Genomic DNA, 24,409 nt, shown 5'->3' on the forward strand with positions numbered 1-24,409 from the left:
TCAGCAGGCATAATTCCTGTGTGCTGGTACACCGCTGATTTCTGCATAAGTAATGCAAGCCTTAGGAGCTGGAGTTAGGAGCTGGAGTTTTTTTTTACCACTGAAAGATGTTCATCATTCTTGATCCTGCTCTGTCAGGGCCTAGTGTTTTAGTGCCTCTCACGATTAGGCAGAATTGACAGGCCAAGAAGGAAGCGAATAGCAGAAACGTGTGAAATGAAGGGGAGTGTGGTATAGGGTGGAGGATGAAGTGAACTGTGACCGTCATTTAATCTGCAATTTATCAGTTTAGGCTGCACCATGTAACATCGGGATATTAGATTCCAGAGAGGAGAAGCTCTCCCCTGTATTCTCTCACACACTTCTTAATGTTGTCTAGGGGTGGAGGAAGAGAGGGAGGGATTTCTTTATTGTTATTATTATTATTTCTGAAACACTTAATTAATATATAGCATTGTGGACTCCTCTGTGGGGTAGCAGAGGATCGTTGGTGACAGAGTGATGGAGTGAATGAGGTGTGCTGCAGGAAGAGAAAGAAAGAGAGCATCTCCCATTGTTACTGCGTCATTGCTTGTCATGAGACCGAGGTCATACAGTATTGACACAGAAAGAGAGAGAGAGAGAGAGAGAGAGACAGAGACACAGAGAGACGCACACGCACGCACGCACGCACGCACGCACGCACGCACGCACGCACGCACGCACGCACGCACGCACACACACACACACACACACACACACACACACACACAGACACAGAGACACAGAGACACAGAGACACAGAGAAACACACACACATACAGAGAGAACTGACGCAAACTATATATCTGCACATATCTACTATACATAATGTTAGTCTGCACATGACCTCTAACAACATGGATCATGTTTTGGAGTAATCAATGTTTAATTGGTATGTTTTCCATTATTCTGTTCTATTGATGTCTTTTCTAAACCATAAATATGAAGTGGTTGCTAGTTGGTGTTATATTTCCCACTCTACACTAAATATATTAATTGATTCAGTTGTTGATTACTTTCACTGTATAACCTTCGGGTTCAAATACCTTTACAAAATAAGAAGCATACTGTACGCAAAACATTAGTATATTAAAAAAGTCAATTGATCCTGATGTATTATAATTTGATAAGTTGTGTGTCTTCCTCAACAGCAGTTCCCTCTGGTAACCCAGGAAGCCCAGGGCCATTGTTCCTTTTTGTAGACAGGGAGCTGCGGCCAGTGGGCAAATAAACTCTCTCCTCCAGAGGTGTCACTCAAATTACATCCCAGTAAGTGATCCCCAGCTCAGTGTTTAGTGGACTGTTATAAAGCCAAATCACAGTTAGTGGCAAGGGGCATTGTGCTTCTCTCTCAAAATGGATCCATTTCCACCTTTTTTTGGGAGAGCTTAATCCACCTCATGCTTTGCACTATACAGTATAAATCAAATCAAATTGTATTGGTCACATACAGAAGTTTTGCAGATTATTGCAGGTGTAGCGAAATGCTTGTGTTTCTAGTTGCAACAGTGCAGCTAAAACTGTTGCAGTTAGAAACACACACACACATACGATAACATACGGACTATACCTACACATGGATTTAGTACTGTAGATATGTGGTAGTGGTTTTGTAGGGACCTGAGGGCACACAGTGTGTTGTGAAATTTGTGAATGTATTGCAATGTTTTAAAATTGTATAAACTGCCTTAATTTTGCTGGACCCCAGGAAGAGTAGCTATGGCAGCAGCTAATGGGGATCCGTAATAAATACAAATACAAAAATATCTAACAAATAATATCTAACAATTTCACGACAATACACACAAATCTAAGTAAAGGAAGGGAATTAACAAAATATAAATATATGGACGAGCAATGTCAGAGCGGCATAGACTAAGATACAGTAGGCAGCAGCCTCTAATGTGCGGTGATGGCTATTTAATTAACAGTCTGATGGCTTTGAGATAGAAGCTTTTTTTCAGTCTCTCGGTCCCAGCTTTGATGCACCTGTACTGACCTCGCCTTCTGGATGATAGCGGGGTGAACAGGCAGTGGCTCGGGTGGTTGTTGTCCTTGATGATCTTTCTGGCCTTCCTGTGACCGAGTGTTGTAGGTGTCCTGGAGGGTGGGTAGTTTGCCCCTTAGTGATGTGTTGGGCAGACCGCACCAGCCTCTGGAGAGCCCTGCGGTTGCGGGCGGTGCAGTTGACGTACCAGGCGGTGATACAGCCAGACAGGATGCTCTCAATTGTGCATCTGTAAACGTTTGTGAGGGTTTTAGGTGCCAACCTAAATTTCTTAAGCATCCTGAGATTGAAGAGGCATTGTTCAATCACTGCACCTTCTTCCCCACACTGTCTGTGTGGGTGGACCATTTCAGTTTGTCAGTGATGTGTACGCTGAGGAACTTGAAGCTTTCCACCTTCTCTACCATGGTCCCGTCGATGTGGATAGGGGGTTGCTCCCTCTGCTGTTTCCTGAATTCCACGATCAACTCCTTTGTTTTATTGGCGTTGAGTGAGAGGTTATTTTCCTGGAACTACACTCCCAGAGCCCTCACCTCCTCCATGTAGGCTGTCTCATCATTGTTGGTGATCAAGCCTACTGCTGTTGTGTCATCTGAAAACTTGATGATTGAGTTGGAGGCATGTGTGGCCACCCAGTCATGGGTAAACAGGGAGTACAGGAGGGGGCTGAGCATACACCCTTGTGGGGTCCCAGTCTTGAGGATCAGCGTGGCAGATGTGTTGTTGCCTACTCTTACCACTTCTGGCCAATAAAAAGTAAAGATTAAGATGGGCAAAAGAACACAGACACTGGACAGAGGAACTCTGCCTAGAAGGCCAGCATCCCGGAGTCGCCTCTTCACTGTTGACGTTGAGACTGGTGTTTTGTGGGTACTATTTCATCTTGGCGCATGGATCCCGCTAGCGGGATCAAAATCGACAACATCCGGTGGAGCTGGAGCGCGCCAAATCCAAATGACAAATTTGTAATATTAAACATTCATGAACATTCAAGTGTTCTACATCATTTAAAAGCTTAACTTCTTGTTAATCCAACCGCATTGTCAGATTTCAAAAAGGCTTTACAGCGAAAGCATACCATGCGATTATCTGAGGACAGCGCCCCACACAAAAATACTTTTCCATACCAGCACAGGCGTCACAAAAGTAACAAATAGCGATAAAATAAATCACTTACCTTTGCAGATTCCCTCTGTTTGCAATCCCAAGGGTACCAGCTACACAACAAATGGTTGTTTTGTTTGATAAAGTCCTTATTTATATCCCAAAAATGTCCGCGCGCTTGATTCAGTAATTCACTCATTCAATATGCATACAAACGAATCCAAAAAGTTACCAGTAATGTTCGTCCAAACACGTCAAACAATGTTTCTAATTAATCCTCAGGTACTCTAATATCTAAATAAATGATCCAATTTAAGACAGAGAATAGTATGTTCAATAGGGAAGATAAATAACGAACAGCGCGCACCTCATTCATGCGCGCAACAAGACTACATTTCTAATGAGAGACACCTTTGCAAAACTACAACTACTCAATCATTTTTCAAAAAACAAGCCTGAAACCCTTTCTAAAGACTGTTGACGTCTAGTGGAAGCCATGGGAACTGCAATCTGGGAGCTATTTATTTGTATATCCCATAGACAAGTATTGAAATGGACTGTGACCTCAGAAAAACATTTTCCGGATGGTTTTTCCTCAGGTATTCGCCTGCCATATCAGTTCTGTTATACTCACAGACATTATTTTAACAGTTTTAGACATGTCAGAGTGTTTTCTATCCAATGCTACCAATTATATGCATATCCTAGCTGAGTAACAGGCAGTTTACTTTGGGCATGTCATTCATCCAAACTCCAGAACACTGCCCCCTAGCCCTAAGAGGTTTTAATAAAGCTGTTAGTTGAGGACTTGTGAGGCGTCTGTTTCTCAAATTAGAAACTCTAATGTACTTGTCCTCTTGCTTCTCTCCAATGACAGATCACTCCTGAAATGTGGCTTGAACCCTTACAAGATGAAGACATGACATGACATCTTCCGTTCACTTGATGTCAATGATAGGACAGCTCACTTTTAGATCAGGCATGTTGCCAGCCAGTCCACCCCGAGTCATGAGAGCCAGTCGTCGTCTCATACCAGAGGCCAATGACACAGACAACACCCAGAAAAGCCCATCACCTGTTGCTTATGGACAGCATAACCAAAGCAGGTCACACAAGTACAGGGGCAGTACCCAAGCCCTCCTCGGTGAGTGTGGGTGAGGTGATCATCTAACCAATTTGATGCTCCCAGTCAAGTACGTGCTCCAGCTCTGAACTTATCTGTGATATCCAACCTGACAGAGATCAACATAATCAGTAGCAGCATCACATGCTCTGTCAGATCATACTCACTCTGAGGGCCAGTCATTGTCACTATGTCCTGCTGGACAGCATGTGTGCCGCAGTAGCTGATGTTTTTGTGTAAATTATTCAGTTTAAAATAGTATGCGGCACTTAGGAAGATAATGACAGTATTGTGGGACTATGCCTAGTTTCTGTAACTGATTAATGGTACAGTATGTAAAAAAATAAGTATCCTTTTTGACTGAACACACACACACACGTCATGTGTTCCCTTCCCTTGTTTTTCCCCCAATTGGAAACTCCCCCTTGGCTGGTCTCCTTGGAGACAGGAGTTGTCCCAGGTCTGCCACACCTGAGCCTGATCAACTAACAAGCTATCTGGGCTCCTTAAAAAGAAGCTTCCAGTTCACTCTGGGGTTGCTAGAGGAAGACCACGTCAAAACGGCTGTCATCAGCGCCACAAGGCGATGACCTTGCAACCAAAGGGTACTCATGCATGTGAGCGTGGTCGAATATGTCTGCTCAGAATGGCTCCCTGCTCATGCTTCTTCTCCCCCCTCTGTCGCCTGCACTGGACTGGACCATTGGCTGGATGCCACAGATGCTTTATGACAATCGACGATGAGGAACGACTGCCAAGTGAATACCGACGAACAAACAAACCAACTGCAGATGAGAGACCGAAGGGTGGTGGTGGTGGCCATTTTAACAACCCTCGAGCAACATGGACTATCTCTGGGACTGAATGTATGGTTGGTGTGAACCCAGACATGTGTTACATTACAAACCCTTAACCTTACATTTGTCTGTGTTGGCCTGGGATCCAAAGAAACTGGTTTTTGACACACATTATTCACAACTGTATATTGTTACAAACGGGTTTTTCTCAAACATCAGTTCAATTAATTTAGAAGCATCAGAAATGTATGCTTCAGGAAATGCCTTGTGGTCTCTCTCTCCAGGGGATTTTTGTCTCCCTAACTATGCTTCTTAATTGCAAGAACAAAGGAAAGTGCCTGTACAGTAATGGCAGCACCTTACTGTTGCCATTTATGTGAATGCTATGTATGAAAAAGAGATTTGTGCACCTTTTAACTGTCAAGTCCAAAGGGTAATTTTATTTGTTTTCATTAACATAATGCTGGCTAAGCGCATCTAATTCTTGTTTCCATGGGTGATTACACATGCATAGAAAGCTTGCTTTAGAAACTAAGTTAAGTGCAACTTTGAACTTGCGCTATGCTCTAACCACACAGACAGCTGTATTTGACACAATGCCTAATACTATTCAGTGCACAAAGGAACCTACACTACATGACAAAGTATGTGAACACCTGCTCGTTGAACATCTCATTCCAAAATTATGCAACCCCCTTCGCTGTGATAACAGCCTCCACTCTTCTGGGAAGGTGGTCCACTAGATGTTGGAACATTGCTGCAGGAACTTACTTCCATTCAGCCACGAGCATTAGTGAGGCCGGGCACTGATGTTGGGCGATTAGGCCTGGCTCAAAGACGGCATTCAAATTCATCCCAAAGGTGTTCGATGGGGTTGAGGTCAGGGCTCTGAAGGCCAGTCAAGTTTTTTCCACAGCGATCTTGACAAACCATTTCTGTATTGACCTCGCTTGGTGCACGGGGGCATTGTCATGCTGAAACAGGAAAGGGAATAACCCCAAACTGTTGCCACAAAGTTGCAAGCACAGAATAGTCTAGAATGTAATAATATTTCCCTTCACTGGAACTAAGGGGCCTAGCACAAACCATGGAAAACAGCCCCAGATCTTTTTTCCTCCTCCACCAAACTTTACAGTTGGCACTATGATTTGGGCAGGTAGTGTTCTCCTGGCAATGGCCAAACCCAGATTTGTCTGTCTAACTGCCAGATGGTGAATCATGATACATCACTCCAGAGAGTCCAATGCGAGATTTACACCACTCCAGCCAATGCTTGGCATTGCACATAGTGATCTTAGGCTTGTGTGTGGCTGCTCGCCATCGAAACCCATTTCATGAAGCTCCCAACAAACAGTTATTGTGTTGACGTTGCTTCAAGAGGCATTTTGGAACTCTGTAGTGAGTTTTTGCAACCGAGGACAGAATTTTTATGTGCTTCAGCACGGGGCGGTCCCATTCTGTGAGCTTGTTTGGCCTACCATTTCGCGTCTGAGCCTCTCTTGCTCCTAGACATTTCCACTTCACAATAATGGCACTTAAAGTTGACCAGGCAGCCCTAGCAGGGTAGAAAACTGACTTGTTGGAAAGGTGGCATCCTATGACACGGCCACATTAAATCCCTGAGTTCTTCAGTATGGGCCATTCTACTGCCAATGTTTGTCTATGGAGATTGCATGGCTGTGTGCTCAATTTTATACACCTGTCAGCAACTATTGTGGCTGAAATGGCCAAATCCACTCATTTGAAGCGGGTGTCCACATACTTTTGTGTGTGTGTGTGTATCAGACATTGAATTTCTAAGTTATATAGGCTACAGCTTTATTTAAACATGAACTTGAACAACTCAAATACTATACGTTTTAATTATTTTCTTGATCATGTTGAAATAAACTAAAAATATTATGCATCAATACCACAGGTTCTGTCATGATTTAGTAGTGAAATAGTATGTACCATGATTGAGTCTATTGACATGAGTGCTGAGCTTTCAACTGTATCCACATCACTAAGGCTCTATCATGGTCCATGCATACACATTGGTCTCTACACACACACACATAACATGCACACACATGCATACTGACGCCACACAATTTCACCCTCAGCACATATTGTACACTGCTGCTACTGACTATGATCTATCCTGTTGCCTAGTCACTTACCCCTGCCTATATGTACAGTACATAGATACCTCAATTACCTCGTACCCCTGCACATCGACTCAGTACGGGTATTCCCTGTATATAGCCATGTTATTTTCTACTCCCCAGATACAGTACAGCCATGTTATTTTTACTTATTTGATTATTTATTCACTGTGCATTTTTATTCCTTGTGTCACTATTTCTATATTTATTTTTTAAACATAATCTTTAACTCTGCATTGTTGGAAATGGACCCATAAGTAAGCATTTCACTGTTAGTCTACACTGGTTATCTACAAAGCATGTGACAAATAACATTTGATTTGATTTTTTCATACCAGTGGGAGATCTCCATCACATTGCCGATACATTCCCAGTCTGTATAGTTTGGGTGGGAATTATCTCAGAGAAGAAAGCTGAGTTTTATTATTTATGTCTGTTATCACCCCAGGCACAGACACTGTATCCTCCTGAGTTTTAATCTGCTTGTCTCCAAGCATCCTCCTGGCTATTTCATTTAGTTTTTAATGTGTATTTGACATTTTGACATCTAGGTTCCCCTTTCATTTAATTGATTTGCCGCTGCCTTTTGCTGTTTTCTCCTCAGTGAAAGGATTCCTCATGATCACCTGCCTACTTCTCACGGTGGGCCTATTGCTTATTCAATTTCTCTTCACTACATCTCCAGATGTACAAAATCTCCAGATGTAGAAGTTAGATTAGTATTAGAAAAGAGAGGATGAAAAGCTTGCATACAGGGTTTTGAACATTTTAACAAAAATATTAATGGCTACCATTTTGAAACCACACACACACTGTCCAATTTCCAATTTATTTGGACAGTGGTGTGCTATGATTTTTAAAAATCTATAAATGTGAACTTCTGAAGTTAGATGGGGGAGTTTCGCAATGCCACCGTTGACCGTTTGACCATTTGAATGCTTGAATGAAAAGTAGTTAGGAATATGGGAGACTTGCGAGACCGTGTCGACAACAAATGTAGACCTATGTGTATGCAAATGATTATTGATTCTGTCTGTCCACCCAGTAATTTAAATGTACTGCTTGTGATGGTAATATGTATTAATTCGAAAATACTGTGGCGATTTTTGTGAGAGTGCAACGCTAATGGTGAGTTACCCAAATGAATGGGGATGCACACCTTTCATTATTACTATTAGATTAGGTGGCGCCAATTGATGGATTCACTTGTGACCAAACTAAAAGCCTTTCTGCGGTTCGCATCAATTTGGTTTAAGACCAAATACAGGTTTTAATGTTATGGACACTTACTAAGTAGTTTTTTGTCTTTGTCAGTAGTCCATTAATTGTAATAAAAGTTTTCTTCTGTCCTTAGGGACTTTGATAGAATCTTGAATAATTAGGCTACAAAAAAAACATGGGGCTACACAACAAAAGTCATGTTTTGTTTGTTTAATAAATGAAACCTATAAGTAGAGACAATAATATTAGTAGTAGTAATAAGAGGATTTCCAAATTTAGTTTAACTTTATAACACTTTTTTTTATCCATGGTTTGTGTTTATTTATATATATATATGTGTATAATCCTCATTCACTCTCAAGGATATAATTTACATGAACTAACATTCATGTGTCCATAGACTTTTAATGTGTTAATGTTCCATAGGTCTCGTGTTCTTTGTCTAAGCTCAGCTCAGGAGACCGTCGTCAAGAATGATGCGTCTGCCATCTGCAGGAGAGCGACGGCACGCCACATTAAATGGCCATTCCATTGGCCAGAGCCAACACATTCATGTAGCTCTGATTTATAGCATATTACACTGTGATAATAAAATATTTTCTTTGATACAGCTTCACGGCTATATGCACCTCTACTTTTCAGATTTACCACGTCGTTAAAAGGCAAGTGCAGTAAGCATGTCCAGTATACAGTATAAAGTAAACATCCATTTCCCTAAGATCCCATAGTTTGGGTAGGTCTAATGTCCATTACAAAAGGTAAATGAGCACAGTGGATGCCTACAATAAGGCATAAATGTGTCTGTCTTTCTCAAAGAGTGGCTGGTGAGATATACTATTGATATCAAGCAAGTTGTAAAAGAAATCATCCAAAAAGAGAGTCTGAATTAACCCTGATCAGAGTTCACTGTGTTCAGAGCTGCATGACCAACACTATTGAGCTAGGTAGCTAGCATTAGCTAGACTAGGGGTTAAGGTTAGGAGTCAGGTTAAAGAGTTATGGGAAGAGTTAGCTAAAAGGGTTAAGGTTAGGGGAAGGGTTAGCTAACATGCTAAGTAGTTGCAAACTGGTGAAAAAGTAGGAAGTGGTTGAAAAGTTGTTAATTAGCTAAAATTGTCCATGATGAGATTTGAACCTGCAACCTCTGGGTTGCTGGACGTTCACATTATTAGCCCACCCATTCACTCCAACCAACCACTGTACTTTTGTTTTTTCATTAAGTAACCATCTGTCTTATGTAACCATACCTAACATACACTGCTCAAAAAAATAAAGGGAACACTTAAACAACACAATGTAACTCCAAGTCAATCACACTTCTGTGAAATCAAACTGTCCAATTAGGAAGCAACACTGATTGACAATACATTTCACATGCTGTTGTGCAAATGGAATAGACAACAGGTGGAAATTATAGGCAATTAGAAAGACACCCCCAATAAAGGAGTGGTTCTGCAGGTGATAACCACAGACCACTTCTCAGTTCCTATGCTTCCTGGCTGATGTTTTGGTCACTTTTGAATGCTGGCGGTGCTTTCACTCTAGTGGTAGCATGAGACGGAGTCTACAACCCACACAAGTGGCTCAGGTAGTGCAGCTCATCCAGGATGACACATCAATGCGAGCTGTGGCAAGAAGGTTTGCGGTGTCTGTCAGCGTAGTGTCCAGAGCATGGAGGCGCTACCAGGAGACAGGCCAGTACATCAGGAGACGTGGAGGAGGGCGTAGGAGGGCAACAACCCAGCAGCAGGACCGCTACCTCCGCCTTTGTGCAAGGAGGAGCAGGAGGAGCACTGCCAGAGCCCTGCAAAATGACCTCCAGCAGGCCACAAATGTGCATGTGTCTGCTCAAACGGTCAGAAACAGACTCCATGAGGGTGGTATGAGGGTCCGACGTCCACAGGTGGGGGTTGTGCTTACAGCCCAACACCGTGCAGGACGTTTGGCATTTGCCAGAGAACACCAAGATTGGCAAATTCTCCACTGGCGCCCTGTGCTCTTCACAGATGAAAGCAGGTTCACACTGAGCACGTGACAGACGTGACAGTCTGGAGACGCCGTGGAGAACGTTCTGCTGCCTGCAACATCCTCTAGCATGACCGGTTTGGTGGTGGGTCAGTCATGGTGTGGGGTGGCATTTCTTTGGGGTGCCGCACAGCCCTCCATGTGCTCGCCAGAGGTAGCCTGACTGCCATTAGGTACCAAGATGAGATCCTCAGACCCCTTTTGAGACCATATGCTGGTGCGGTTGGCCCTGGGTTCCTCCTACTGCAAGACAATGCTAGACCTCATGTGGCTGGAGTGTGTCAGCAGTTCCTGCAAGAGGAAGTCATTGATGCTATGGACTGGCCCGCCCGTTCCCCAGACCTGAAACCAATTGAGCACATCTGGGACATCATGTCTCGCTCCATCCTCCAACGCCACGTTGCACCATAGACTGTCCAGGAGTTGGCGGATGCTTTAGTCCAGGACTGGGTGGAGATCCATCAGGAGACCATCCGCCACCTCATCAGGAGCATGCCCAGGTGTTGTAGGGAGGTTATACAGGCACGTGGAGGCCACACACACTACTGAGCCTCATTTTGACTTGTTTTAAGGACATTACATCAAAGTTGGATCAGCCTGTAGTGTGGTTTTACACTTTAATTTTGAGTGTGACTCCAGTGTGATTTTGTTGTCAGCACATTCAACTATGTAAAGAAAAAAGTATTTAATAAGAATATTTCATTCATTCAGATGTAGGGTGTGTTATTTTAGTGTTCCCTTAATTATTTTGAGCAGTGTATATTCATTTGAGTGTCCTGGATTTACATTTACTATGTTACGTCTCGTCCTTGAGACCAGGCTGGCTCTTTCCATGACAGACTGACCAGGTGAATCCAGGTGAAATCTATTATCCCTTATTGATGTTAAATCCACTTCAATCAGTGTAGATGAAGGGGAGGTGACAGATTCAAGAAGTATTGTTAAGCCTTGAGACATGGGTTGTGTGTGTGCCATTGAGAGGGTGAAAGGGCAAGACAAAATATTTAAGTGTCTTTGAACGGGGAATGGTAGTAGGTGTCAGGCACACCAGTTAGTGTCAAGAACTGCAACGTTGCTGTGTTTCCTGTGTTTATGAATAATGGTCCACCACCCAAAGGATATCCAGCCAACTTGACACAACTGTGTGTTGGAGTCAACATGGGCCAGCATCCCTGTGGAAAGCATTTGACACCTTGTTGAGTCCATGCCCCAACGAATTGAGGCTGTTCTGAGGGCAACAGGAAGGTCTTCCTAATGTTTTGTACACTCTGTGTAGATGAATACATTCTGGTAATCAAATTTCAAATATATTTATAAAGCCCTTTTTTACATCAGCAGATGTCCCAAAGTGTTTATACAGAAACCCAGCCTAAAACCCCAAACAGCAAGCAATGCAGATGTAGTAGCACGGTCGTTAGAAAAACTCCATAGAATGGCAGGAACTCAGGAAGAAATCTAGAGAGGAACCAGGCTCTGAGGGGTGGCCAGTCCTCTTCTGGCTGTGCCGGGTGGAGATTATAAGTACATGGCCATTAAGGCCAGATTGTTCTTCAAGATGTTCATATGTTTATTGATGACCGGCGGGGTCAAATAATAATCACAGTGGTTATAGAGGGTGCAACAGGTCAGTACCGCAGGATTGTTTTCTATAGACCTAACACATTTAGCGTTTAACTACTCAAGGTAATATAGTGGAGCGAGTGAGGGGAGATATATGGCATTCCATGGTTCCCCTAGTAGTCATGCACAAGCCCCGCTGGACTGATCATCTGTTATTCCAGAGCCATCTGGGCCAGGCTCCAGGGCTGTTTATATCCTCATGCAACAATCTGACATCAATGTGAAACAAGAGTTGCGTCAGAGAAGCCAAGTCCACATTTTCTCCACTTCATCCCTCAAATAATAAAACGGCAAGCATCTTTTGCATCAAACTTGAACAAAAATATAGTATATAATGAAACGTAGCTGTTGCCCATACAGCCAGATCTGTGTAATGCAGGATATGATCACATTGGGATCATGGGCAAGCAGTGATTGGGGAAACAAAGACCTCATTCTCAATGTATCGGAAATCAACCATGTATCACAAACAAAAAGATCCAAACTCTAAACCAGGCCAATTTTGCCATTGGTTAATTAATCCAACTAATTAACTGCACAGAACATTTGAATTTAAATTAACAATTGAGAGATATTATCAGGAGATGCAAGCCACTCCGAGGACTTTTTTTCGTAATAAAGATGACTATTAGAGAAGGCTGTGTGTGAAGTGATGCTTTTAGATGAGAAATCTCCAATTACAAATCTGCCGTACACTTGTCAGCAGTAATTAAATGTTTGGTTAGACGTTGCTATATGTGGCGCTGCAGAGATAGGATGATCTTGCTCTGTTGCCCTCTCCAACAATTATGTTCCATGCAAAAATACGGTCAACATGTACCATTTATTGTGCAGCCTGTGTCAGAATTTCTCTGAAGCTAAATCTGAATTACAAAGCCACCGAATATGAAACAAAAAAATGAGACTACAACATCCCTCCATTAGAGAGCCTTCACACATTATACTTGCATGCAAACAAATAACAGGATACTGAGTAACAGAAAAATGACTGTTTAAAATAGTTTAAGAATTGTTTAATAGTTTAAGAATGATATAATACATTAATCACATTAAAGACAGATCGCCTACCCCTCTGCATATGTCATAATTGTGCAAGCTTACAAATGTCAAATGTATTATTCTGCCTACTCTGTACAGGGACCAGAGCACAGGGAGGATTGTAAAGCTTTGAAGACCAGATTTCATAGGCAAGTGTCTCTTCGTCCACCAACGGTCTACTTGTTTGCATACAATCAATGCTAAATCAGGCTATAGTACAGACTGCTCAATGTTAGGATGTGTACTTGAACTTCACAATAAGAGGTATTCTGTCACTGTGTATGAACAGTATCACTCAGGTCAGACACTAAGGCTGGTTGTAGTTTTTTTTTTTAGCTATTAAAAAGAGTCACTGATATGTATAAGGGAACATTGAAACACTATTCAGGTCCAGATTGTTCCACATTTGGTCTGTACTGTACAGTACCTCTAAAGTGACACCACAAACACTTATAGATACAGTCTATCTGCATTTGGTGACATAGTACATGCTGTGTTTTCAAACAGGTTAGACAACAGTATCATCTATTTAGCAGAGGTGTATTTAAAACGGTAGATGCTGTACACACATATTCCTCAAAAACCAGGAAGAGAAGTCCGGGAATGGGGAGAAAACAAACATCCCACCTTTAGAGATTGCTTATAAATGTGTCTCCTTATGACTAACAGTAAGACCTAGCTAAACTACCCATATAATCACCTCAATTAGAGTATTTTAATGTCAGAGGCAGTAGTTCAAATGAGTGCAACTCATTACTAAAGAGCAGGGAAGTAGAAAACATGTCAAATGTTCTGCTTGTAGAATGTAGGGCTCAAGCGTCGCTAACCCCGTACAAAAACTCAAGAGTAATTTAGCTCTGAACTTTTAAAAATAAATGACATCAGGGTCACAGACTCAAAAGAAAACCAAGCCTCATTCTTCTCAACCCTTTCATACCTGGCCTGAGTTGGAAAATAGAAGTATTTATAGAGATTTTTTTACCAGCAAGGACTTACTGCTCGTGTAGTACTGTAGCTACAGTAAGAAGACCATCCTATAAGACAGTGCAAGAGGAGACTGAGCAGATGCAACCGCTCACACATTCAACATACAAACCTCTCACGCCCATCACAGCCTTTTTCCAGCAGTCAGTAACATGTCAGTGTTCTGATGGTTTGTTCTTTTTGTTGTGCTGTCTATTCATGTGATATGAAAGCAGTCATTTAACACATCAAATAAGACAAAACACTTGGCACAATACTAAGCGTACAAACAGTGTGTTCCTTCTTTTGTAGCTGCAATGAAAACAGAACAGGAGTTTGAGTTTTGATGACTTTGGCTGCAAGTGACTTTGAAACAGTTTTTTCTCCCCCCCCTTTTTTTTTTTTACCTTTATTTAACTAGGCACGTCAGTTAAGAACAAATTCTTATTTACAATGCTGGCCTACTCCGGCCACACCCTAACAACGCTAGGCCAATTGTGCGCCGCCCTATGGTACTCCCAATCATGGCCGGATGTGATACAGCCTGGAATTGGACCAGGGTCTGTAGTGACACCTCTAGCACTGAGATGCAGTGCTTTAGGCCACTGTGACACTTGGGAGCCCCTGACACAGAACAGGCAGAAGAGCAACATGCCTGTAAGTGGAAGAAAATTATGAAACTGGAATATCCCTGCGCTCTAAAATTGTATAATAAATAAAATAATCCACGCGAGCATACGCGTGAAGAGTCCCTTTCTTGATCATGTGAGGTAGAGCTAATCCAATCACTAGCCTGTCTGCTCTATGCTGAAACATACATGCATTCAACTACAGAAATACCTAACTTTATTCGCTTGGAAATGCTTTACTACCTTGAATACTAAAGGTTACTTTGACCCGCCTAAAGTAAAAATATTACATACTAGTATGCTTCATTGTAGCAGGGGAAGATGCTATAGAAGCCCCTTGAACAGTGAATACCTGTTCCATTATTCTTTCTATCCAACCAATGTTAAAGACTTGTGCCCAAAAATAAATTGCAGGTTCATTGGTTCTAACTGAGGTAGAATCTTGGATATTCAAGGGCATAACGGTAATGGGAAGGAAATGAGTGCAAAGGGAATTAACTGAAAGAACCAGCGGTGTTCCACACACTGCCTGTCCTCCTCAGAGGTCACTCCCAGCATAGAGGTTGGACAGAGGTTTCTTAAAAAGAGGCTGTGGGGCTCATTGGTGATAATGGGGTGGGAGAGTAATGCCAATCGTTTATGGAAAATAAAGAGCAGAACCCTCATACTCAAGAATATATAGAAAATGAAGACTTACACAAAACGCCCCTCAAGGCACTCATTTTCAGTATTTCCAAATAAGCAGTGCTACTGATATCTCATCCTGGGGGCTTTTCAGTCCAAGGACAACACTGCTCCTTGTCCTAACACTATATATTTTTTTGTTTTTTGTTTAAAAGCATTTAAATAGAATGAAATAAATACATACATTTTATTTCATATATAAATGTGTGGGCCCTTGTCAAAATTGCCACATAAAAATAAGTATTTAGGAAAGGATGAACTGAAATGACTACATGTGTTTACATTTGATGAAAAAAAGTTACCCTATTATCAATGTGGTAGCGTTAAAAAGAGAAACATTAGCATTAGTATATTGGATTGATCTTATAATGTATTGAGTCACGAATACTCAGTATCTATTGAGTTTTGTGATTCCCCAGGATACAATGCATCTGAAGAGCATAAGTATTTCAGGGGAAAGATTGCACAATTTAACAAGGAAGAACTTCCATCACCTACTACTACATTTATCTGAGATCATCTCTAGGAAACATGGTTCCCTTTCATCTGATTAGAAGCTTTATCAGTCAATTTAACATCAGAATCATAACTTAAGATAGAACACTTTAGATACAGACCCCACACCTCACCATGACTAAGGAGACCCAAGAGATGATAGGAAAAAACATCTAATTAGTTTAAGTTCAAAGTTAACATCTGCCATTTTTCCAAGGCCTTTTTCTCTACTGTAAAACCTGGATTTTGCCAGCTTAATAATCATATATACTCTCAGTCTCTGACTATGTACAGCTATACAAACAGACAGCAGACAGGGTGTGGTCCTGGTGGCTGTGGGGAGCAGAGAGAGAGGGAGCAGTTGGTTGGGAAGCCTCCCAGTCCAGTCTCCTTCACCACGGTCTGCCCATACAGGTGGCTGTTCGTTCTGCTTCACTTGCGATCGTCGATGGTCTTAATGAATTCCACTGCCGCGGTGAACTGCATCCACCAATAGCACTCCTCCCCACTCAGCCGGCTGGCGTAGAAATGATTGATGTACTGAATAGTGGACAGCAGGCAAGGCGGGTTTGCCTGGAGGGAGGGGGCTCACATTAACCACGGAGAGAGCCACACGTCCGCCATGTATAATACATGCCGTATGTAAATATGTCCATACAAGTTATCATACAGCAAGATCTTTATGCTACTACACATTTACTATGCAGTTGTCTAGGTGAGAAGGAATTGTCAGAAGTTCTGCTAAGGATTCAGTTTTACCCTCTGCATTTTAGGGAGATGAGGGTCATACTTCTAGCAAAGCCTATCATTTTAATAACCATGCTTGTGATATTAAAGTTATGGTTTAATGAGGTATCACTTTTCAATATCTAAAGTGAATATGTTGTTGTAAACATCTCAGAGTAACTTTATATCAGTTTGCGATGGATGCTCACCTTTATCAGGACAAAGACCAGCACAGGGACAAAATCGTCAGCTCCGGGGACAGAGTCCTCGTTGGCCAAACTCAGGAGATTCATGATGGTGGAACACATGCGTAAAATACATTGCACTTTGTCCCGAGGGGTCTTGTAGGCACTGATGGTCCGGATCTCTGACTGGGCAGACGGCCAGGGAGCCTCCCTCGCATACACCTGGAGCCACACAGGAAAAAGCATTCAGCATGTCAAATCTGTAAGAGCTCCAAAACATCAACACAAAACTAAACATCTCAGACTTTGACGGACAGTTGGGGGATACAAATCTGTGGGGCATTACCTCTGGGATTTGAAGAGCTTTGTGATTCGCTGTCACCACTTTTGAGAGACGTGCTATGTGTTCCTGAAGAAGCCTAGAGGGGGAAACATGGATGTAGAGAGCAATAGCTACAGTAGCCTAAGATGAACACATAACATAGCAATACATATTGGTTACTCAAATATGTCAAAGATACTGCTGCTACAGTAGCATCAGAGGAGGAGGAGAGGATTCTGGGTCATTTGATAGCGTCAGGGGTTGCAGCCACACCGAGGCTGTGGCTGTGTGACGGAGGTGAGGTGGCGGGCACCGTTACTCACTGGTCTCTTAGGATGTCCCCGTCCTGGTTGGGGTAGAAGGCCAGCTTGAAGATGCGGTTCATGACGCTGCGCTCGATGGCCATCTGGGCATCCTGCAGCTGATCCTCGCTGGCGTACTGCCAGATGGCATCATGGGCCATGGCCCCGTACAGGTAGCGCAGGAAGTCCTCCACCGCCGCAGTCTTGTCGTCTGACGCTGTGCACCCCTGGAAGGCTGGGGGGGGGGCAGAGACAGACACACTGAGCACTATGCACCCCTGGAAAGCTGAGGGAGGAACCTGAGATAGTCTTTTTAGCGAGGTTACAGATTGACGCACTGCAGTTTGGTGCAGGTAGTTAGGTTGAATATTAGTGTCTGTATTTTGAATTCCAATCTATGGCCATTCAGCAGACAATCAACTAGCAGAGACAACATGAGTAGATTAATGGTTACAATATCAAAGTGATTGTGTCCGTAATAAGCGGCAAAGACCTTTGATGAAGTCCAGGGACTTCGCCTCCATGTGTTCCAGTAGGAGGCGAACACAGACTGTGGTGAAGTAGCGGTTAGCTACCTCCTTGTCCCTCAGCACCCTCTGCAGCAGCCTCTCCAGGTGGGCATGGGATGTCTGCAGACCCTGCCGACAACGCGTCAGATATGCTATGTAGGGTGCCCGCTTCCTACCGGAGGGTACAACGGACACACAGGCATTATGGATTATGCTTATTAACAGTTGTGTTCAGTGACAAAATTATGTTGATCTGAGATAATACCAGTGAAATAAGACAGTACACTCAACATTCATTGATAGTCTACCAAAATGTTTATTTTATCCTTTCAAATCGACATACACACAGGTATTTCAAACAAAACAACACCCAACTATGCCACAGAACTACGTCTTTGCAGTAGAAGAGGTGAATGTGCAGTGCTGGTCCTTCGGCAGCATGTATGTCTTCCTCCATAGTTACCTGTAATCCTCAGCAATGGCAGCCAGCAGCTTCTTGCAGGTGCGTGTGTCGAAGCGGCTGACGCAGCGAGTGGTCTCCTGGATCTGGGCCATCTGGTTCTTATCCTGCAGGTTGATGGCCTCCGCCAGCTGGACCTTCAGGAAGCACACGATCTCGTTGTCTGGGAAGGAGACGGGAGGGAGATGGCGGTGGGTCAGATACGCAGGCCCCTCAGTGGGAGAAGGGCTACTGCTGTAATCAGATCAGCCTTCCCTGCTCCCCCCTGACATGTGGATGTGACTGATGACTACAGAGCTAGTCTCTTATGGATTTCAAATGTAATCATTTCAAAGGATTTCACTTTCTATTGTGTGTGGCCGTGCCCTGATGGTAAACGTGTAGTGGGATGGCTTACTTACAGGAATGAATGTGGTCAGATATAATATGAACAGTGATGATAGAATGTGCAAAACAGATTCAGTGATTTTTTACAGTAGCTCGTCTGGTACCTTCAAAGTCTGTGTGGTCAGGCAGCCCATTGCGTGTGGTGGCAGGAGCCATGAGAGGAAAGGCCACAGACTCTGCTGAACACAAGGCCAGCCTCAACTTCTTCTTTGCATCACTGCAAAATATGAGTAAAAAAAAATAGCCAAATGTAGATTTGGTTTGACAGTCTTATCACTCTGTCTTTTGCCTCTGAAGCACTTCTGGCTAATTAAGCATCACATGAAATCTGATGCATAAACAAAGATCTTATTATTACTATTATCAAAATCCTAGCTGTGTGATTCTTGTGAGTTGATGAGCGTTGGCTGACCTGAATGAGAACTTGTTGGAATCGTGTTGCTGGGCTGTCTGGCTGGCTGAGTCTGGCAGGTCGTCTGTGGATATGTTCTGCAGAGCTTCGTCTCTGGGGGAGTTGTGCACACACTCCTCTCCACACAACTCTGTGTACAACACATTCACACGCTCAAATTGATGTAACGTGTGTGTGAGTGGGTGTACCTGAGCGAGAAAGACACTGACCTGTGGCGTCGTAGGCTGCAGCAGTGGCTCCTTCACTGGGACTGGTCCTCTTGATGTTCCTGTACTTGTCAAGGATGTCTTCTGCTGCCTGGGCCTGGGAGTTCCTGGACAGAGGGTCGTCTGACACACACAGAAGACACCACAGGCACATTTGGATTAAACCCACCATGGGAAACATGCCCAATTCCTTTCCCCGTGATTCAACCATATCTGAGTGCAATGACAGTAAATCAGGACAGACCTTGTGGGACACGTTCATGGCCCATATTGTCTTTCTCCTGCTTGTCCCTTTTCCGTAAGGCTGCTATCGGAGCTGTGGAGAGGGCATAATGAGTGAGCTAGGAGAAGTGCAGCTACGCTCTCCTCTCACCATCTCTGGACCACAGTCCCATCATGACTCACTTCACACAGCAGTGTTTCATGACAGCATGTGTTTATACAAGGTATTTTCTCACTAACAATGCAGAGGAGAGATGCATACCGTAGCATAGCATCATCTCACTGAACAAAACGAAGGAGATTTATCCATATTTTTACTGCATGAAAATAGCAAAGGAAAAGAGTGGTAAATAAAACCAACATGGCTGAAATAATACGACTGCCAGACCGCAATGGAGAAATAAGATCATAGATATATACACATGATAAAATATCAATATATACAGTAAGTGTATATATTTGTACAAATAAGCAGGTGAGGCTCATCCTAATAACGTGTCAACTAGACAAACGGGATGTGTCCAGATAAGACGTATCCTACAGGACTGATATTTAAAGGGAAAGAATGTGAAGAGGACTAGCAATGATTAGACTAAATGGGTTGTCATTCTGTACGCTCCAATAACATTGGTTCACAATGTTGTATAGCAAACAGTACAGTGCAAAAAGAAAAATGGAGACAACCAAAACAAATGCATGAATGCTGAGCCAGAGACATCAACTCAGGTGGCACCATGTCACATCACAGCTTTATCACAAAGGGCCACGTCTACAAGCCTCATGACCTACAGAACTCAGGCACTGACTTCAGAGCCGCTAGCTCAATGGTGACAGTTACAGTGTCGGGACGTGTTACCTGGGACTTCACTCTCAGCCGTCCAATACAGCACTGTGTGAGGAACACAACAGACAAGGTTGGCCTTTCACGCACTCAGTCTGCCTGGCTGCCACTCTGTGTGAGGGGCTACACATCACCATGGTATTCACAGCACAGCAGCAGCAAGGCCAACAGAAGGGACTTTATGTGGACTTCACAGGTTTACACTTCTCTTTGCAGATCTGGCTTTATTAATACAACTTCAATGTTCACTAAAGGAACATCATTATCTAAAAGAGTAATAAACAGTCATCTCTTGTAGGCACAGCCCCATTATTTCCCTGACACTTCCATGAGAGATGGTTTTGGAGTTTAACTGCAACAAGAGATGTGTAATCTATCCGCGGTGATGACAGCGAGGTCTATGTAATGACCATTAGGCTGGGGATGACAGGACTGCTTGGAGGGGTACCACCGCACAATCTACACCTGCTCAAGCCCCTCACATTAATGATTCGTTTCACAAACTAAAAATAAATCTAGCGCAAGTGAGACGTGAGGAAAAGACATGTCTAGTGTAACTTTCAACAACAAACAGTATTTGAAGTGGAGCGATCACGCATCATCACTCCCTTTCTCACATTACAAACAGTAGAGATCTGAAACGATTCATAGGAACCATGCAATTCTCTAACGAATTGTAACCATTTTCAACCCACTAAAAGCATTTTTTGCAACAGACAGCATGCCAAAATGACACAGTGATGGAGGGGAAAGAGAGTAGCTGAAGTGACTCTTTACCTTTGGGAATGGCTGACTGAAAGCGTTTCTTCCACCACGGTCTGTTGCGATCAGACTTTTCCTCATCACTGTCCTTTCTCTCCTCAACCTTAGGGAAAACAGACATTCAAGTATGTTTTAGAATCCGTAGTGACATACTGTACAGTAGGACAGGAAAGAAAGGCTTGCAGTAGAGTTCAAACTTAGACTATTGCTATAGAGCAGCAGGTCTAAAACTAGGCTTTGAGAGCAGCATACAGGACTAACGCGCGACACAGGCAGCGATGACCAGCAGCTCTCACCTCCCCTTTCAGGGAGTCCTTGCTAGGAGACGAGAACGGCCCCATAAAGAAGGCCCCCGCATGGTCCCGCTCCTCGGCTGCAGCCCTGCGATTCAGGCCCGGGTCGCTGGTGGGTCGGCGGCCTGGGCACACAATGTCAGAGCTGCGGCTGCGTACCAGCCTGTCTGTGTAGGAGTGGCGCTGCTTGGTGTGCTCCAGCTCGGCTTGGGCCAGGCAGTGGGGCGTGAACAGGGAGTAGCGGGGCTCCTGGCCCAGGGCACAGGTCTCTGGGATGGGTGGGTCAGGCGGAGGATGAAGGGGTCTGGCGTAGTGCACCTTGGGCCTCACAATGGTACCAGTGGAGGAATCTGTGGTGGGGCAAAACATGGCTTAGTTTGGTTATACAGCTTTATACATAGGGGTGTATCACACTCTATTACCCAGATTGTCCAGAAACAAAAAGAACAGCAATACAATTAGAAAGTAAGGGACAGTGCTAGAGAGAGGTTGGTGGGAGACAAGCCCTAGGTGTGGGTAGGCCACCTGTTCCAAGGGTAGATTGTCTCTCCTGAAAAGCTTCCAATGGCAGCCTGGTGCCATGAGCACAGTGGGACAAGGGGACTGTGCCAAAGTGCCTGGGGTGAGGTCTCTCAACCTGTCATCCCTTCACCTTGCCACAGACACACAGCCCTGCCACAGCTCCCCTCCCTCTCCAGCCATCTCCTCCTCCACTCACAATAACACTGAGCAAGACAGGGCCACAATTTACCAAGCGCAGAGAGAACAAAGAGCAAACCACAATGGAAATATTATACACCAAATTAGCTAATTGAAATGACATTCCCACGCAGTAGACATTTTTATTGCACTAATGTTTTGTCCAGTAATTGGGGCGGGACTCTTTGGTTCATTTCTCAGAGCTCAAGCTGTTCTGTGAGCCCATGCCATTAGACACGACTTAATGATGCTCATTTCTGGGTTTGATTGGACACTCGACACAGCAAAGACCCCAGAGCATTGTGGAAGCAGAAATTACCTTCGCCGGAAGAGAGGGGATCAAACATGGCCAGTAAGGAGTCAGCCTGAGAGGGCGGAGAGGCCAAACTGTGATGTGCTCCTGAAACAACAAGGGAAATAGAGAATTCTGAATGACATTCATATACTAAACAGAGAGCCACTTTCTGCTATAATTGGTCATGTCACTGAAAAACGCATGGGCTATTCTGTGCTTCGTATTATACAAAGAAAGTCATCATCATCATGTACCTACACTTTGTATTTGAGAAATATAGTCTAAACATCTTATATGAAAACATAGCAGAAAGACTCCAACAGGGTCAGCAGCATTCTAGTGTAGTGGAGAGGTCGTGGCAGCTCAGCTATAGAGCAGACAGGGATTGATAGGTCTTGCTGATGACAGTGTAGTGATGGCACAGCCGGGCCAGGGTTGAGGTGACTCTTCCCGCTCTCCTACCATGGGATGAATCCTCCCCATCTGGACTAGTCACAGAGTCCTTCCCCCCAAAGTCCGAGCTGCACTCTGACCGCAGGTCCTCTGTCTTGTTGGGAATGTCTTCTGATGTCGCTGCAGAAGAAAAAATGTCTGTTCAAAAGTCTGTCATCCAGGAGATGTTTACATTTGGTGGAATACTTGGTTTCTGAGGGATTGAATGTGTGACATTTGAAAGGTAGCAGCATGACACCATACACACTGTATAGAGAGGATATGCCGAACGATCCCACTGGGACCTCTAAATTTGGTAGCAGGAGATCCCATGGGTGGGATGGTGACACAAATAGCAGCAGCAAGAGTGATAATCAGACAGAGCCTATCCATCGGCCCGGCCCCTCTGGGACATGTTCCTATAGGGGCTCAGCCATGGGCACTAGCCCAGTCCTCTTAATCTGGGATGCTACGCCAAACATGGCAGCGCAGCTTGTTTACCTGAGCTACCAGTACAGAGTGCCAGGGTTAACCTCTGTGCCCTTGCCAAACTCACACAAACATGATTGTCCTGGCTATTTAGCATTATTTGACGGTTTTCCAACTAACACAGACTACTCCCAACGTGGTTTTAAACTAGCCTGCATGTATTCTATGTAACTGACCGGTTAGGTTGCTTTTACTTGATTTCCCACTATGTGTTTTATATGTAATGAAACCTGATGTATAGGGTGTAACCGCACAGCTTCAATTAGTGACATAGACGCAGGGTACCTGAGACTACGCTGAGCCCTGGGGTGCTGGGCCGAGAGCTGACCTCTCTGACCTCTGTGTCATCGGAGGTGCTGCCCACCCCGGAGCAGCTCTCTAGCTCCTGTAGACGCTCCTCCTGCTTCAGGTCTGGGGCTTCTGGAGGGGATTATGGGGAGGTACACACACACACACACACACACACACACACACACACAGCACAGTCACATCACATCCCGTTATAGTCATTGTGGTTTGTTCTTGCATACAGTAGGCAGCCTAAAATAGGCCTATGAATGCCAATGTACACCTTGCTGTATGTTTGCTCTCCCTTCTCTGGGAGGACAAAGTAATAGCGAAGAAAAGCTCATATGCACGAAAGAAAACAAACCATTTACAACTGACAGAGAAAAACAGAAAGTCCAGCCCATTTTGTGGCTGCCCAATGGAGCTGTTCAGCTTAACCCAGAGGCTCCATAGTAACAGCCGTAGTCATTTGCATGCTCATTAGTAATAATGTGCTAGAGAAGTGCTCTTTGGAGTGCAGTTTTCTGCTGCCTAGCCATGAAACAAGCGCTCAACTCCAGGTGAGCATCAGATAGCCCTATTACAGAGGAGAACAGGGGCAGCAAACGGAACAAAAAGCAATCAAGACACTCATGCATGTCAATTTAACACTGCACATATTGCAATGGTGCACTTCAATTAACAGAGTCCGGGCTTTCCCAAGA

The 24,409-nt window shown here is 43.9% G+C and overlaps 1 protein-coding gene across 5 annotated transcripts in view; it reads right to left on the reverse strand.

The window, feature by feature from the left end:
* Positions 1-13,064: 13,064 nt before the first annotated feature.
* Positions 13,065-24,409, reverse strand: part of LOC115111545 (GTPase-activating protein and VPS9 domain-containing protein 1-like) — a 30,419-nt gene continuing 19,074 nt past the window's right edge. For 3 of the 5 annotated variants that reach the window (XM_029637699.2, XM_029637697.2, XM_029637696.2), the window contains 16 exons: positions 23,703-23,837; positions 22,959-23,069; positions 22,521-22,601; positions 21,506-21,852; positions 21,225-21,312; positions 20,463-20,495; positions 19,629-19,700; positions 19,388-19,507; positions 19,179-19,308; positions 18,871-18,983; positions 18,383-18,542; positions 17,904-18,091; positions 17,432-17,645; positions 17,133-17,205; positions 16,811-17,008; positions 13,065-16,448 (listed from right to left, as the gene is read on the reverse strand). In XM_029637699.2, the coding sequence (XP_029493559.2) occupies positions 16,308-16,448; positions 16,811-17,008; positions 17,133-17,205; positions 17,432-17,645; positions 17,904-18,091; positions 18,383-18,542; positions 18,871-18,983; positions 19,179-19,308; positions 19,388-19,507; positions 19,629-19,700; positions 20,463-20,495; positions 21,225-21,312; positions 21,506-21,852; positions 22,521-22,601; positions 22,959-23,069; positions 23,703-23,837 (2,204 nt within the window). In that variant the 3' untranslated portion in view covers positions 13,065-16,307. The remainder of the gene's footprint in view (positions 16,449-16,810; positions 17,009-17,132; positions 17,206-17,431; positions 17,646-17,903; positions 18,092-18,382; positions 18,543-18,870; positions 18,984-19,178; positions 19,309-19,387; positions 19,508-19,628; positions 19,701-20,462; positions 20,496-21,224; positions 21,313-21,505; positions 21,853-22,520; positions 22,602-22,958; positions 23,070-23,702; positions 23,838-24,409) is intronic. The other 2 variants (XM_029637701.2, XM_029637700.2) reach the window with 1 other exon arrangement.

The sequence above is a fragment of the Oncorhynchus nerka genome, linkage group LG27, assembly GCF_034236695.1.
Source record: "Oncorhynchus nerka isolate Pitt River linkage group LG27, Oner_Uvic_2.0, whole genome shotgun sequence".
NCBI lineage: Eukaryota > Metazoa > Chordata > Actinopteri > Salmoniformes > Salmonidae > Oncorhynchus > Oncorhynchus nerka.